Genomic DNA, 16,676 nt, shown 5'->3' on the forward strand with positions numbered 1-16,676 from the left:
CACGCTCATACATGTCCTGCTCACTCTCTCTCACTCCCTTTCACACATTCGCTATTCGGGACCGTCCCGCGCACAGCTCGAGACAGCTGTTGGCGCAGCACGCATTGAGCAAGCGCCTCCTTTTCTACCTCGACGAGCCAATAACCGGATCGGACGCCCGCTACATCCTCTCTGTGGGCGGGCGCGCGTGATCTGAAAACCCCGCCTCTTTTTAAAAAGCGAACCGCAATGATTTAGAAGTTCAGGAATCCCACGTGACGTCACCACGAGGTGATGTAATGCTTCTGTAAATAGATCATATTGTAATCGTGTTTCAGTTCAGCGTGCTTCGTCCGAGCGCGAGGAGCGTTGCTAGTCTCAGTCTGCGCGCGTTTAGGTAAGTTAGTATTACTGTTTAACGCTTGCGCGTTGAGGTATTATTTATCTGCCAGTTTCAAAACACAAACGAAGGGCTTGTCTGGGTTTTCGGTTGCTGTTGTTGATGTTGATGTTTTTTAGTGCCTGTCAAAGTGCCGGTTTTTCACAGTGATGTTGATTAACTGTTTGAGTGTCTATTTGAGGGGGTGTGACACCACCAAACAAACATGGTACGAGCATAAAAAAAGGTTTTTAATGATCTGAACTGTACTTGTAAACTGTTAAATCTTTATTAAAGCTTGTACACATAAACACATTTTAGAGGAACGCGTGCTTGACATTTAGCGGTTTAAGACGTCTTTTTGAATTTTACATATAGGCATATTTAAATGACTGGGGGAGTGTGTGTCTGCATTTGTTTTGAGTAGTAACTAAAAAGATATTTTCTCTAACAGACCTTTTATTTTTTTTTATTTTTTTTATTTTTATTTTTTTTGACAGATGCTAGTTGAGCTTACTCCAAAGTTGGAGGAACAGTGCTTTAGACAACTTTAAGATATTTCCACACCAAACTGACACATATTGCCTCTGGTTAGGATCTCTGCTCTCAGGTGTTTGGGTTCGTAAAATTCGTGGCACCGCGTGAGTCCTTTTCGGTTTCGCCATTACGTCATTCTGCAGGCCGGTTAGACGTTTTGATTTAGCGCCGTAGACGTTTTCAGCAGGCGCACCGTTGACCGGCGGTCTTGTTAATTCAAACCGTCGCCTCGGCTGAACTGAACGATTATGTCATGACTGGGTTGACGTCGATATGATTTGGGGAATGATCACGTTATGAGTAATGACTGGGCGAGTAGCAGGTTTTTTGTAAGGCGCGTCTATGACGTAATACTTAATATCTAGAGAACACGTAGATAAGTGAGAACAAGAAGAGACTGACCGACAGAACATAAGTTAGGAAAATACCCAAACTCAAATCAGGAAATGTCAGCAAAATATAGAGAACTGAGAAACTGAGAGATTAAAATCTTTGAAACTATATTTCATATGAAATCGTATCTATCTATATATCGATCTATCTATCGATCGATCGATCGATCTATCTATCCAATCACTTTTTAATATCATATTTCCTGTGTGTATGTGTTTGTATGTGTGCATATGTGTATGTCTAGGTTTTTAGGTCTTAGTGATGAATGTTGATCAGGACAGGCCATATGTATGCACTGCACCTGGATGCTCCCAGGTAAGTGACATCTGGTTGCCCCTGGATGTCCAGATGTTGATTCATAATTCATTGCTATTAAATATGAAGTTCGTATTTGAACAATGATCCATCTCAGATAATCTGTTAATAAAAAGAATTGCAGCAAATTAGCCAATTCAGAATGTCGCAGTTTATACCGTGTTTCTTGTTCTCGCAGTGCTTCCAAAGAGAAGATCACCTAATTATTCACAGACACAAACATGAGATGACCCTCAAATTTTCTTCTATTAAGTGTGACAATATACTTTCAGGTAAGGGTGTGTACAGAAAGATGCAAACACACATAACCATACAGATATACTGAATGTACATATAAATATCTATTCGTTATTAAAGGTTTAATCCTTTTTTTGCTTTATTTTTCACATGAAGTGGTTTTCATCTGACATTCCAGAAATTACTCAATGAAGGACCACCTTTAATTAATTAATCATTTATTTTAATTGGCAAAACAAGTAGTCTTTTATAAAGAATGTTGAATCATGCATTTTGATTTGCATATGCATTTAAAGTGGGAAAGTTAGGAATGCATATATTAATTCACCATAATCATACTGATTTTGTGCTAGAATACAGTAATTTGCTGAGTTTAAGCTTTTGAGGTTGTGGATTTAATGTAAGGGAGGACTGCTACTGGTAGGTCTGTCTGGCCTCTGTAAATGTGAGCATGTGTGTGAGTGCCATGATAGATCATCTCCTTTAATTTAGGATTTAGACAATGGCTGGGTTTCCCGAAGCACTAAGTAGAACGTTAGCAGCACTTAAGTAGTACTTAATGGCTCATTTCCCAAAAGCATCATTATCTAAGTAGTTCGTAAAAACATTCGTTAATGAACGAGAGCTTTGAACCGCTCTTAAATCCATTAAGTGCAGTTTAAACATATCTTTCTGGCATCTTTCACAGTTTATCAAAGACAGTGGGACATTTAATAAATTGTATTAATGTATTTTGATCATTGGAAAGGCATTGTAAACTATTTCAGAGGATAAAAAAGTGCTACAAAAATCACTACGAAATCAATAGGCAGTCTGCGCATGCGACGTGATAGGTCTAAATTTACAAGACACGTAATACAGTATAACGTTATATTAGCCTTCTTAGATAAGCATAATTGTAATGGCAATCAAAAGATGACATGTTCTTATTAAACAGATTTTTTAAGAAGACATATGTGAGTAATGTGACCATGCAGATTAAACTTAAATAAATATGCCTTAATAAATAATTAAAATATGGTTAACAGAAGATTAGACCATGAGTGTGCAATGAGAGATTCCCTCTCTCTCTCTCTCTCTCTCTCTCTCTCTCTCTCTCTCCCTTTCTCTCTCTCTCTCTCCCTTTCTCTCTCTCTCTCTCTCTCTCTCCCTTTCTCTCTCTCTTTCTCTCCCTTTCTCTCTCTCTCTCTCCCTCTCCCTTTCTCTCTCTCTCTCTCTCTCTCTCTCTCTCTCTTCATCCTCCTCCTCTTCTTTCTACCTCCAATGGCTGGTTCAAATCAGTTGCCTATAGTCTTTTTGCAAGGCAGTAACAAATTGGATGATGCATAATGGCAGTAAGGCTACAAGTACACAGTACCTTGAACTCTAACCAGATGATCTATTAATATTTAGACAGGTCTATGAGTAGTTCAATACTGATGCCCATCATTTGAATCCTGTTCTGTGTGCATTTGTTTAGTTTCCAGCCTAAGGAACAAAACTTCAGGCTACGTGAGAGCCCCTTATGATTCACATAGCGTAAATTCACATTACATGCATTTATTGCATCACTTGCATTAATCTCTATGATTGAGCATCAATATATTTGAAACTGTGTCTTACTAAAGCCAACATAATTTCTTTAATTAAATTCTGTAATAGTTAGGTAACACATTTCGGCACCTCGACAAGGTTGCTAACAACTTCCATGTTTGTCAGTATTTCCACCTTGTTTTCATTTTGAGAAGACAAACACCTGGACATACTGGCCAAAGTGATCAGCACATTTGGACTGGACAGCTCCTGTAACGAAGCACTTAATTTCTACTTTTAAACGAATGATCTACATGCTGGTTTGTGAAACAGGTGTTACTCCATTGTAAATTAATGAGCAATGTTAGTTAAGATGATTGTTAAAGCTTAAGTTGCAACATTATCGGGAAACCCAGCCAATGTCTGTTACCTTGGAAACCCTATGTCTGACATGTAAACATCAGCTCGACCTTTGACCTCTGGGGTCTGTGAGCCATTACTGCAGCGACAGAAACATTTATATAAAAAACATAAGAGCGACTTTACCCTCCAACCCCTTTCGTGTTAGTCCAGATAAAAAAAAAAAAAAACACTTTAGTTTAGACTAAATCTAAATTACCAAAACAACAAGAGCAAAATCAGGCTCATGTGCATGACATAGGGTTAATTTTTAACATTTTTTCAGCATGCCACATGATTACTTTAGACAAGTTCGGCTCATGACATTGAGAAGAAGTCTAGTTTTTTTTTTTATTTGTTTAGAATGCCTGGAGGTTATTTGATACTGATCTACTGATCCAAAGTTTCCATACTATTACCTTGAGAAACAGCCTACTCAGTTTACATGTATTTAGTCTCGATCTGTGTATACTGATGTTTGAATCAAAGCTTTCTTATTGTTACTTTCTATACTATACCTTTTCCTATGTTAATTTACTCTTTTCCAATACTTGTCCATGAACAATATCATTTAAAATATTTACATTATTATGTGGAGATGTTTAAAATATGCATAGATATATTTATATAGATATATATTTGCAAAGCTAGTACACCATCTTCTTATCTTTACCTATTGTGTTTGTGTTCAATTCCGTTATATTTTGTATATAAAATTATCATTAGCCAATGTCCTTTTGTGTGTATCTATTGAAACTGTTTGAATTGGTGATAAATGTATACTTTAACTTCATCTGTAGATCAGACTCCAACTCCAACCCGTTTCTTGCAGGATTGTGAGGAAGTGGGCCTCTTCACTGACTTGGAGCTTAACCAGTCACAGGAGGAGGACACCAAAGCGGTGAGAGCAAACAAAAGTTTCAATTCAAATGCAATTTGTGTAAGACCTTTTTTTTTATACAAATTGCATTTGAATACATGTTTGAAGCATTTATTATGTATTATATGTTATTAAAACTTGAAACTAAGCAATTTAAATACTGTTAACAAAATATGTACATACTTCTGTAATAAATGTCCCTGTGTTCTTTTGTGTATAGGTGTGCATGTGCATGTATACAGTGTGTGTCCATTTGGACTGTAGTAAGAAAAAACAAGCAATCAGATCAGATTTTGAATATCAAACAGTTCTTGTATACGCACACACACATATACACAGATGGTGGGGTCCATAGGAGGTTGAGCACAGACAGATGGAGACAAGGAAGCAGATATGATAGAAGTGATTTTAATCAGCTACTAAATAGAGGTCGACCGATAGTGGATTTTACCGATACCGATAACTAAGTTGGGCAGTACCTGCTGATAACCAATTAATCAACCGATAGTTTTTAAAATTGATACTGAATGAAAACTCAAAGTAAAATAGTGCTAAATTTTATAACAAAAATAAACAGTATTGACTGAACCATGAAAATGTATTGTACTTTTTTAAATGAAATAAATATATAAATATTAATATATATGAACTAATTTTCAAATTTTTAAGCCAGCTGATTTTTAAATTGACATTGTTTTCTTATTCCACAAGAGGTCGCAATAAATAAACCATACAGCACCGTTATATTATTGCATAGAACATTCCTATCGTGGCTGTTAAAAAAGAGGATTTCATTTTCAACTAATGTGCATAAAATAAATAAATAAAAAGTTTTAGTCAGTCCATATTCTTAAATGTTAATTCAAAAGTAAAATGAGGGGGGAAAACGCTTCAATAGACAGTTCACATGGTATTATACTTGCACTGATTCCTACTACTCCAGACTCAAGCTTCATAATAACAGCGAAATACCACATTGTTTTTTATTCAGTACAGTTGTATGTAGAGTAGTAATATTCACAGATAGCAGTGGTATTCGGCTGAACTCGGTGGTGAAGTGGCTCAGACTATGAGCCCAGGCCAGGGGCTGTTCATACAGACGGAACACAACAGAATGGAACCGAACGCGAGGATCTCGAGACACATATTTCCAAGTTGAACATCTTTCCTGACAAAGAATTTAAACAACTCATTGCTCAATTTGAGAAACTCTTATAAGAGAGCAAGACGCAACGGCCAAAGACCTCCACAAACTGTAAGGGGCTGTTCACACCGAACGCTTTTGTAACCATCCATTTGTTTTCTATGTAAACGCATGCTACATGAACATCTTTGTTTCCCTTTGTTTTTGTTTATTCAGCAGGCGTGCGGTTTTTTAGATGATGTGTGCCATTAAAAAGAACTTTAAAATCATATTGAGACACCTGCTTTCTGTTAAACTGTATTTTTTGTGCTGTGTCTAACCTTTTTTGTGCAAGAATGTGACTGATCTGAAGTCATCATATTACAGTGACGATAAAATTTTAAAATTGAAATCAGATGCGTTTCTGATTTGTTTATATGTTTATCTCGGATGCATGTAGATATTAATTTGCTTTCTCACATCACTAGCTTTAAATATGCAACTTAGTTGGCTAATGAATGCATAAACGTGACCAGCTGGATATAAATGAATGCAAATAGATGGTAATAGATGGTAACAATCGTGACATTTAAACATTTGGGTAGGACTTGCATGTTTTTTTGTCACATTGTTCTAACCACTTGAGGTTAGCTTTAATGTTAGCATCTTCTCAGCTTTGTCGGCAAACATACTGCTGTTCCCTACTAATGCAGCATCTAGTCAACAAATTAATTATATTAAAATGATATGACAACATTTTTGTTATTGATGTTTTAAATCTGCATCTGAAGTGTTCCGCTCCATGCAGGGTGTAGTCTCACATGTCAAAACAAACACCACAAGGCATCAGTGAAGTGCCGCTCTCATACTGTATATCGACAGCGGACCCTTCCCAGCTGCTCCAGCACCGGACGCAACGGGGAAAAACTATCAGTGTGGATATTTGCCGATAACCGTTTATTTTTATTTTTTTGACAGAAATCTGTTATCGGTGCCGATTAATCGGCAAAACCGATATATCGGTTGACCTCTACTTCTTAATATTGTCTAATTTCCGGAAATGTTCTGTACAGGTGCCGTGTCAGACACAACCTCATCAATTTCAACCTCAACAGCAGCAGCAACAATGTGCTCTGGCCCACCTGAACCAGAACCAGCTCCACACACACAGTTCACAGCCACAGTCTCAATGTACTGCCACATATTCCACTTCTAATAAACAGTGAGTATTACCATGTACTTACTCACCACACTGTAAAAAAATAATACATTGTTAACTCAACTTAAAATTATTAAATCACAAGTTACAAGTTAAATCAGTTGTATAACTGTAGAAACTTCACCAAAGCAAACACTAATTACCCTGATAGTGATTTAAAACAAAACACTTTTGACAACAAAATGTAATTAAAAAGACTAAAAAGATCTAACACATCTATTAATTCTAAACAACAGTTATTTAGATGTCCTCATAAGTTGCCATGCTTTGAACAAACACACATGAACAGATTCAAGCGCAAAGGATTGTGGGTATTCACCCCAGCCACAGTCATAGTAAAGAGGATATGAATCAAAATCACAGTTTTAAAATTCACTGAATTTCACTGATTTTCCATGTCTGTGGGAGCTCTGGACCTAATAGATTTGCAGTAAACTTAAAGGAAAGGCCTCACTGTAACCTCGATTTTTGGCTTTTTTAAAGAAAAGGAGGGACGAATCGAAATGATTTTTTTTTTGGAAATCAACATTATGCTACAAATGCTGTCGATTGAGCTTAACGATTTTGTGCTGTCGATTATATTGAACCTGGAATATTCCTTTAAGTGAATATTACTTATCTATATTTACATATCATAAGTACATTTCATATTAAATAAATTTTTTCTCATTAAATTATCAAACCAACGCTGTAAGAGCATGTTACTGGCAGTAGTAAGCTGGGGAAATTATTTAGCCACGAATGACAAATCGCCACATATCGCTTAAGATTTTTTGTTGATCATACTATCAACTTTTGACTTAATTGATTTTTTTAAGTAATCAACTTTTTATATATTAGAGGGTTCAATCAATTTTTAAAATAGAGTTTGTATGACAAAATGGACATTTTTTTTTACAGTGCCACCCATCATTTTTTCCCATTTAAATCCAGGGTTTCCGGGGTCACATTGGGGCAATGAGTAGGCTGTCCCATAATCTCTGCTCCAAACCACACTAATTCTTTCAACTTTACAGTTAAAGCCTTTAACTCTTAAGTTACATTTAAAGGCTGCATAGATGCTGCACCTGAAGCAGCATAAATTCCAGGTTGAAAAGTTGATTTTTGTGCACAGCTGACATAAAGCACGATACCCACTGATTGTCGACTACTGTATGCCAAAGTTTAAAATTAATTTGATGCGGCATTGCAGAATTTGGAGGTGACAAAGAGAAACAAATTATTACATACATCTTTTTTTTTTTTTTTTTTCACAAATTGCTGGGGGACTTAGTTGGCCCCCTGATCACAAGGCCCTGGAAAACATTCCTAGTTGTCTCCCCCTGACATCAGCCCTGTTTAAACTTATATGCTTTCTGCTGACCCCATGAGTAGGTGTGGAACTGTTTGAATGGAATTTAGTCTGTTATCCACTCCTAATATATATCCCTTTGACTGATTATAGATCTATACCCAGCTGTCTACACAGCAGACAGATGCACTCTGTGGCTAACACTTTGCTTGGGACATCAACTATGAATGTAAGGACAGCATTGCAGGCATTCACTGTCACCCACACATACACACTTGTGTTTTGTGTATTCAAAACCATCAGCAAATAAAAAATATTTCCACTTTTCAATGAGACTTATACATATGTTAGAATGGATGATGAAGACTCAATTTGAATGTAACCCTAGATATATTCTATATAATTTCTCACTATAATTAGTGATGCTTGCAAAAGGGAAGAATTAATATTGCCATTGCTCATTCTTTTTTCAAAACCCCAAGTCTCAAACTTCAACACATAACTCATCCCACGTTGTGCTATGAACATAACTGATACCAAACCGTGTGGTGTTTTGAGTAGAGGTGTGAAATTACTTTTCTAAGCCATCAGACAATTTTGCCTTGCTGATGATAAAACAGGCAAAGAAATCTTATAGACTTACTGTACATTTAAGGAGGATTCTGAGCCATATCTAGGGATGAGAATGTCATAGAGACTTGGGGTGGGCTCTTTTAACTTGGCCAATAAGTAACCTACTAGCAACTACTTAGAAAACCCTAGCAACCACCTAAACACACAGCAATGTGGTAACAACTACTCGGAATGCCTTAGCAACCACATAGCAATGCCCTGACAACAACCCAGAACACCCTAGTATGATGGCGGCGAGTATAACTGCTTTGTACAGCAATTATTGAATTGTTACCATTTAATTGTATGTCATCACAATTATTCCTTTATGATATTATTGAAATACAGATGGAGGCACAGTTGTCTATGGAGTCCAGTATGATTGGCATACCAGGCCCCGCCCACTCTGGCTCATGCTCCTCCCTCCAGGTACAGCCCCATACCACTCACTCTGTTTGACTCCATGGTTACAGGATAATGATGTCTCTATAGAAACATTACAAGTCAGACTGGGGTCATAATTCTACAGTGCTCTGTAACCACCCTTACAAAAATTGAGAGTTCACTGCAAATTTGCCGCAAATTTGCCACAGATAATTTTCACATGCAAATTAAAGTTTGCTTTGCGGCAAACTTGCGACAAATTGTCCATTGTTGCCAAAGGTTTGCCGGAGGTTCACCACTACCGGTGAAGAGCTGCAAACTTCTGGCAAACATTTGCGGCGAATCACAAGCTCATTTGCATGTGAAAATAACGAGTGGCAAATTTGCGGCAAGTTTGCAGCTAGTTTAGATTTTCTGTAAGGGCAATGTAGACATTTTGATTGAGTTATCCAATTTATACGAATAAAAACCTAGTCTTACAAAAAACCTAGAGTTCTGGAAAGTTTGCCGCAAACTTGCCACAAATTTGCCCTTTGTTATTTTCACATGCAAATGAGCTTGTGATTCGCCACAGCTGTTTGCCAGAAGTTTGCAGCTCTTCACCGGTAGTGGTGAACCTGCAGCAAACCTTTGGCAACAATGGACAATTTCCGCAAGTTTGCCACTAAGCTCATTTGCATGTGAAAATGATCAGTGGCAAATTTGCAGTGAACTCTCGATTTTTGTAAGGGTGCATACACACAGGCAATGTTGTGGTCTCACCTGTTAAAAAAGCGGCATTCATAAGAGATCTATCATATTGAACACACATTAAATATACACACACATTCATAGGGTGCATCTCAATCAGCTCCCTAGTTCAGTAGTCACGGCACTGATCAGGGAGTCGGCCATTTTTAGGAATGTCTCAATCGCAAAATCGTTCCAGTGCACTGAAACGTTCGCTCCCTAAAAAATCCCACAATGCACCATAAAAACCAGGGAGCATCGTTGCTCACTATGTTCCCTTGCCGGAAACGTCGTCATGTCTTCTGAAGTCTCTCATATTGTTAGATGACGAGCACAAGTGTAAAAATATGAAGTACAAGCCTTATTTTCTCTTTAAAAGAGATGTTGTTTTTAATGTCTTTCATTCATAATTACCATGAAAGTGAAACAATCTTTTAAATATTTGAGTCGTTGAAATAAATTTTAAAATACACTACAATATATTTTTATTTCTTTATTTATGCCATTTATCTGTTATAATAACAGATTAATTGATTAACTGTACGTTTGAATGTCTTCAGCGGAAATGAACGATAGTGTCATTTATACAGCGATGGTGCAGATTAATAACAGCTGCGCTTGAGTGCGTGAGCTCGTTAACGTCTCGCGGGTGATTGAGTCATAAGTGTCCCAGTGTTCAGTGGATGAACACCCTTGCCAGTGCCCGAATTCGTGTTCACGATATACTGACCCTTACAAAAAATCTAAGCTTGCTGCAAATTTGCCCCTCATTATTTTCACATGCAAATGAGCTTTTGTTTCGCCACAAATGTTTGCCAGAGGTTTGCAGCTCTTCACCGGTAGTGGTGGACCTCCGGCAAACCTTTGGCAGCAATCGACAATTTGCCGCAAGTTTGCCGCAAAGTTCATTTGCATGTGAAAATTCTCAGTGGCGAATTTGCAGCAAGTTTGTGGCAAATTTGCTATGAACTCTCGATTTTCGTTAGGGGATTCATGACATAGGGAGCTAGGGAGCCGATTGAGACAGCGATAGATAAGTTCACACATGCACACACACACATGCAGGAGACAAAGTCTCACACAGTGCTTGTCAGCAAAAAGTAGAGCAGATAGAATTTCAAAGGCTTTGGGTTGACCTGGTTGTCATCTGACTTTTCAAAGGCGTCTTTGTAGATTCTGTGTGTGTTTTGAAAAACTTTAAAGTGACAGGTAATCTCACCATCACAAACAGTCACTACACACAGGAAACCTTAGAAGCAGAAATTAAAAACACATGCCACATGGTACCCTACCAAGATTGGTAAAACAAACCTTGCTTTAAGCATTGTTTTTCCTTTTAAAAACATGAGGTCTCATTTACTAATAATTGCGTGCAAGTTGCATATTTATGTCTAAAGAAAAGGTTCTTATGCAAAACTTTCACCAGAATCAGTTGTGTACACACATAGATTTGTTCTTTTAGGTATACGTGGTTTCATTTGGTTCTAAATTCTATCTTAAATTTTGAATAAATTTAAATGTGAACTTATTGATGAATCATGATTTCTGTATAAAAACGTTCACATACAGGTTTATTTCACAAATACGATCGCATGCACAATAATAATAAGAATATGATACCCATTATCCCTAAAATGAACATATTTGTGCATATTTGCACTTACTACTGCACTTAACCTGCACTTAATGTACAAAAAAAATAAAGTATCCTTGTATGTCTCTTTCTTCTGAGCTAGCATCTTTACTACTCCAGCCGCTGTGAGAATTTGGCAGTCCTATACTGCAGATGTTGTTAAACTTTGTATGACAAATTGTTGCTATGTGTCTTATTTGTAAGTCACTGAATAAAAGTGTCTGCTAAATGACTAAATGTAAATGTAAATTTGCGTGCCTGTGAATGCTTAACCAGAGCATGAATTATTTATACATGACAATGATGTTGATAATGACCCTAAGAGCCAGTCTGACCCATATCGCCCTGTCTCTAATCCTTCAGAGGTCAAAGGTCATACTTAGCCACAGCCAACCTACAGTTTCCAATGGGAGTCAGAATCCTCTTTGCCACATTATGGAGATGATGTCTTCACAACAGCAACCACTGTCGCATTTACAATCCGCACCTCATCATCATGCATACCAGCAGCACTGCCACAGCCAATCGCCACAAAGACTTACACATCAACATCAAAGCCAAGACCAATCACATCACAGCCACGCTCACCACTCGCCACCTGCACCGCACATGCATCCTGGCTCCTCCCACCAGACTGCCCCTCCCCTTTTACATCAGCCAATACCTGGACAGGTATGGATTTTTGTAAAAACCACAATAACAAAACAAATCAAATGTTAAAAAATTAGGGCTGGGTAAAAATATACATTTTCGGATGCACTGCAAACTTCATTTGAAAGATCTTGTTGTCGATTATTAAATCCCAAGATAGATTGTTCACACTTTACAATAAGGTTCCAACACTAGTTAACAACATATTAGTTAACATGAACTAAAAATGAACAATACTTCTAAAGCATTTATTAATCTTGGTTCATTTTAATTTCACCATATACTAATAAATTTTTTTAAATCAAAAGTTGTATGTGTTAACATTATTTAATGCACTATGAACAAACATGAACTAACAATGAACAATTGTATTGTGTTGTAATTCATTTTTTGAATGTACATTGACAAAGATTAATAATTGCTGTAAAAATATATTGTTCATTGTTAGTTCATGAAATCTAATGCATAAACTAATGTTAACGAATGGAACCTTATTGTAAAGTGTTACTGATAGATATTTTACACTAAGCGCAGCCCTCTACAAAGCAAGTAAATTACTAGCATATGCGACCAAAAATGTCGGTGATTAGCGACTGGCTCGTAAATTTATGGCTCGAATTATAAAATAAAATTTGTCAAATTAATATTTTTTTAATGCACCTATAATTAGAAGGTATAATTAACAGCATTACCTGAGAGAGAATGTCTTTCATATGTAGGCAAAATGGACATTGTAATTGAAATGTACCCATAGGAATCAGAATCGGATTGAATCAAGAGCTTGTGAACTGGAATCGAATCCAATCAGGAAATCTGTATCAATACCCAACCCTAAAATTTTTTATAAAATGTCTGTTTTCATTCATTTAACTTGTCACAATAATTTCTGTAATTTCTACCCAATTTTAAGAGTTTTCAGAGCTTGAATTTGATGAACTTATCAATTAACTTAACACTACAGGATGTAACTTTGTGCACTAAAGATTTTTTTTCCAACAGTTTGATTTTGATTATTACTGTTAAATTCTTTAGCATAACTGAGGGTGTTTGTGTTTTTTAGATGTCCTCTGCACCAAGACAAAGTCCGCCTCCCCTTTCACATCAGCCAATACATGCACAGGTATTGATTTATACAACAACCACAATAACTTCTGTGAATTGACTTTCCATAATAGAGTTTTTCCTTTTCAACTTTTATATTCTTTTTTATTTTATACATTTATGATTTGTGAAATCATTTAACAAAACTCAAGGTGTTTGTGTTTATTAGATATCCTCTGCCCCAAAACAAACACACTGTCCACAGTCTCCTCCGCAGGCGACTGGGGGCAGACGCAGACGGACAGCAGAAGAAAACCCAGATGAGCGCAGACGGAAGTTTCTGGAGAGAAACAGAGCGGCTGCCACGCGGTGCAGACAGAAGAGAAAAGTCTGGGTGATGTCATTAGAGAGGAAGGCTGAGGAGCTGACACACACTAACTTACAACTACAGGTACATTTCAGGGTTACTCTCATTTTGTATTTATTTTACTTAGTTTTTATGTCTATTTGTCCTTTTTTTATTTAATTTACCATGTGTTTTTCCATTATAATTTTAGTTTTAGTTTCTCCTTTTTTTCTAATTTCATTTTGGTTTCATCCATTAGTTGCTTTGTTTAAAATAATAGTTCTTTTTTTTCTGTCTTAGAATGAGGTGACATCACTCAAGACAGAAGTCACTCAACTCAAGCAAATTCTACTTGCACATAAAAACTGTCCTGTCTCAGTGAGACAGAGAGAAATGCAAAGTGAGTATGTATAATTTTCTTGTTCTCTCTTTCTTTCTCTCACACTATCTGGCATGAATCTCATGAAACCTGTCAAGAATATCTACAAGAAAATATTTATATACCTTGCATGCTAATATTTATTGTACTGTCTTTATGCTGGATTAAATAAAAATCATATTTTTTGAATGAGAGTTTAATGAATATCACTTTTACAGATACGGTTCACCCCAAAATGAAAATTCTCTCCTCATTTACTCACACTCATTCGATCCCAGATGTTTGACTTTCTTTCTTCAGCATAACACAAAAAAATATTTTTAAAAGAATACCTTAGCTCTGTTGGTCCATTCAATGCAAGTGAATGGTGGCCAGAACTTTGAAGGTCCAAAAGGCACATAAAGGCAGCATAAAAGTAATCCATACGACTCTGGTGGTTAAATCCATGTCTTCTGAAGTGATACAATAGGTATGTGTGAGAAACAGATCAATATTTAAGTCTTTTTTTTCTATAAATCTCCACCTTTGATCAGCCCCAACCAGTAGGTGGCAATATGCATGAAAAATGTGGACCTCCCAACCCCCTCAATTCGAACACTGCATACACATCTGAGATGGCATGAGTAAATGATGAGAGACTTTTCATTTCGGGTGAACTTTTCCTTTAAGAATAATGAGACTTACAAAAAATAGACTTATTATAGTAATGCGTATTTTCACAATGCAAAAAAATATTAATGTTAAATAAGAATCCTAAAATAAATAAATTTTTCTTTATGCAAAATATAATCTCATATTGTATTTATTTTTTAAATTTGGGGTGACATTTGACCGGGATCTGTTTTTATGAGATACACCCAAATCTTCTTCTGTCTGACAAACATAAAGCCTGAAATTTGAATGTTTCATTTCTTTCTGATTCATGTTTAGGTGGAGTAAGTAGCCCAACAGGAAGTCCTGTCCAGCAACATGCCATCCAACACAACAGCATTTCAAAATCAAGTTTGAATCTACCACACACTCGCCTCACCACACACTCACACCCTTCTAACAACACACACAAACCATAACACACTTCTAAAGACACACACACACACACACACACACTGATAAAAATGCAAAATACATATCTATTATGAGAGCCATATGATTAGGGCACCTATGGCCAAAAAGGTATCCATTAGTGCAAAAGCAAAAATGAACAGTAAAATGTCAAATCAAGAGTTTGAGGCTTGGATTTCTAGACTTGGATTTCTTTGATTTCTGTATGCACCACATATTGCATGTGCAGGCGTAGGTGTCTGTAATGTTCAGTCAACCGTAAAAATAGAACATTTCATAAAAATAGTCTGTTCGTACAGTATTTCTGGCCCTTGACATCTCAGGTAATCAGCTGAGGGTTAGATGGATGTTTCCAGGGGTTTGATTGTAACTCACAGCGATGAATTACAATGCTGGAAAACATACTGGCTCCTCACACTTAAATCCCTGTCTTGCACCCTATTCATACCTCTCTGTCTGTTTCTCACTCTCTTCCTTACTCTTTCTCAGGGATGCTCATCAAAGGTTTCACTCCTGGAGTATGTGTGAATTTGTGTGTGTGTATCATGTGTTTGTTTCTTTTTTGGCTGCTTTCTGTGTAAAAGATTTGATAGCTTCAGTGACAGCTGTTTGTGCTAAATTCTGGAACTAGCGGCAAAGCCGCATGAAATACATTGAATCAGGGCAACTTGTAAACTTGTAATTGTAAATAGGAATCTCTAGTTTTATAAATGTATGATGATGCAGCTAAAGCTGTTGTTACATGTTTGTCTTCACTGTAAATATTGTCAGAGGGCCTTCAGTAAATTATCAGGAATCACATTACCTATGAAAGTACTGAGAGAATCACATGTGTGAATTTTGGGTTCTATATACTAACAAAGAAAAATATGTTATGAGAATAACATTCAAGTAAAGATGCATTATTTTATATAGATAGAGCAAACATCAGAAATCCATTGACCACATTCAGTCCAACAGTAAAGGAATCATGTTTAACTAATCACACAGAGCACTCTGTATGTCTTACAGTATTTTCCTAAACGATATGGCATAGCAAAATCATTCATACTAACTGGCTCTGTGACAATCAAAATGTCAATACTGACATTTCCTGGAAATGATATGCAAGCATGAGTACTATCTCTAATTAGAAATGCTTGTAAAAGCATTCATGTATGCCTATACATTCTGTGGAATATGGAATTATGAATCTGGACATATGGAATACGAATGTCAGAAAACGCTGCAGGTTTTAACTGCGTTATGCATGTACAGTTTTCTGAAATATTTATCTATTTTTGTACACCTTTGTTGCCATTTTTAATTAAAAAGCACTTACTATCTGTAAGTCTACTTGTTTCTCTCTTTTTTTCAACTTTCATCTGAATCAATTCAAAACATTGAAGCGCTGCTTCAAGTGTACTGATAGGTTCAGCTTTGCATGTACATTAGTAGACTACTGTCGAAAATTGACAATCAGAAATCACCGAGTCATCATGGACACGTCTGTTATCAAGTTATTATTTTGGCAGCTCTGAGGGTTTAATACATGCAGTCTAGTGTGGTAGTTAAATATTCATTAAGGTTGCATTT

At 36.5% G+C, this 16,676-nt stretch overlaps 2 protein-coding genes across 5 annotated transcripts in view; one reads left to right on the forward strand and one right to left on the reverse strand.

The window, feature by feature from the left end:
* The window catches only part of aste1b (asteroid homolog 1b), a 311,837-nt gene that overhangs the window by 198,790 nt on the left and 96,371 nt on the right, over nucleotides 1-16,676 (reverse strand). The gene's annotated exons all lie outside the window — the stretch shown is intronic.
* LOC127421591 (cyclic AMP-responsive element-binding protein 5-like) lies at nucleotides 311-16,457 on the forward strand. 3 transcript variants are annotated; one of them, XM_051664730.1, is made up of 12 exons: nucleotides 311-376; nucleotides 1,533-1,603; nucleotides 1,782-1,875; nucleotides 4,552-4,652; nucleotides 6,828-6,976; nucleotides 8,418-8,493; nucleotides 9,225-9,305; nucleotides 11,986-12,294; nucleotides 13,334-13,393; nucleotides 13,580-13,765; nucleotides 13,961-14,060; nucleotides 14,970-16,457. In XM_051664730.1, the coding sequence occupies exons 2-12, from the start codon at nucleotides 1,550-1,552 to the stop codon at nucleotides 15,107-15,109; spliced, it is 1,350 nt and encodes a 449-aa protein (XP_051520690.1). In that variant the 5' UTR covers nucleotides 311-376; nucleotides 1,533-1,549; the 3' UTR covers nucleotides 15,110-16,457. The 3 variants fall into 3 exon arrangements, 2 of the variants coding, with proteins under 2 accessions (XP_051520690.1, XP_051520689.1); XM_051664729.1 differs by having other exon boundaries at nucleotides 312-376; nucleotides 13,544-13,765; nucleotides 14,970-16,456; XR_007894026.1 differs by lacking the exon at nucleotides 14,970-16,457 and having other exon boundaries at nucleotides 13,527-13,765; nucleotides 13,961-14,058.

The sequence above is a fragment of the Myxocyprinus asiaticus genome, chromosome 30 (assembly GCF_019703515.2).
Source record: "Myxocyprinus asiaticus isolate MX2 ecotype Aquarium Trade chromosome 30, UBuf_Myxa_2, whole genome shotgun sequence".
NCBI classification, from domain to species: Eukaryota; Metazoa; Chordata; class Actinopteri; order Cypriniformes; family Catostomidae; genus Myxocyprinus; species Myxocyprinus asiaticus.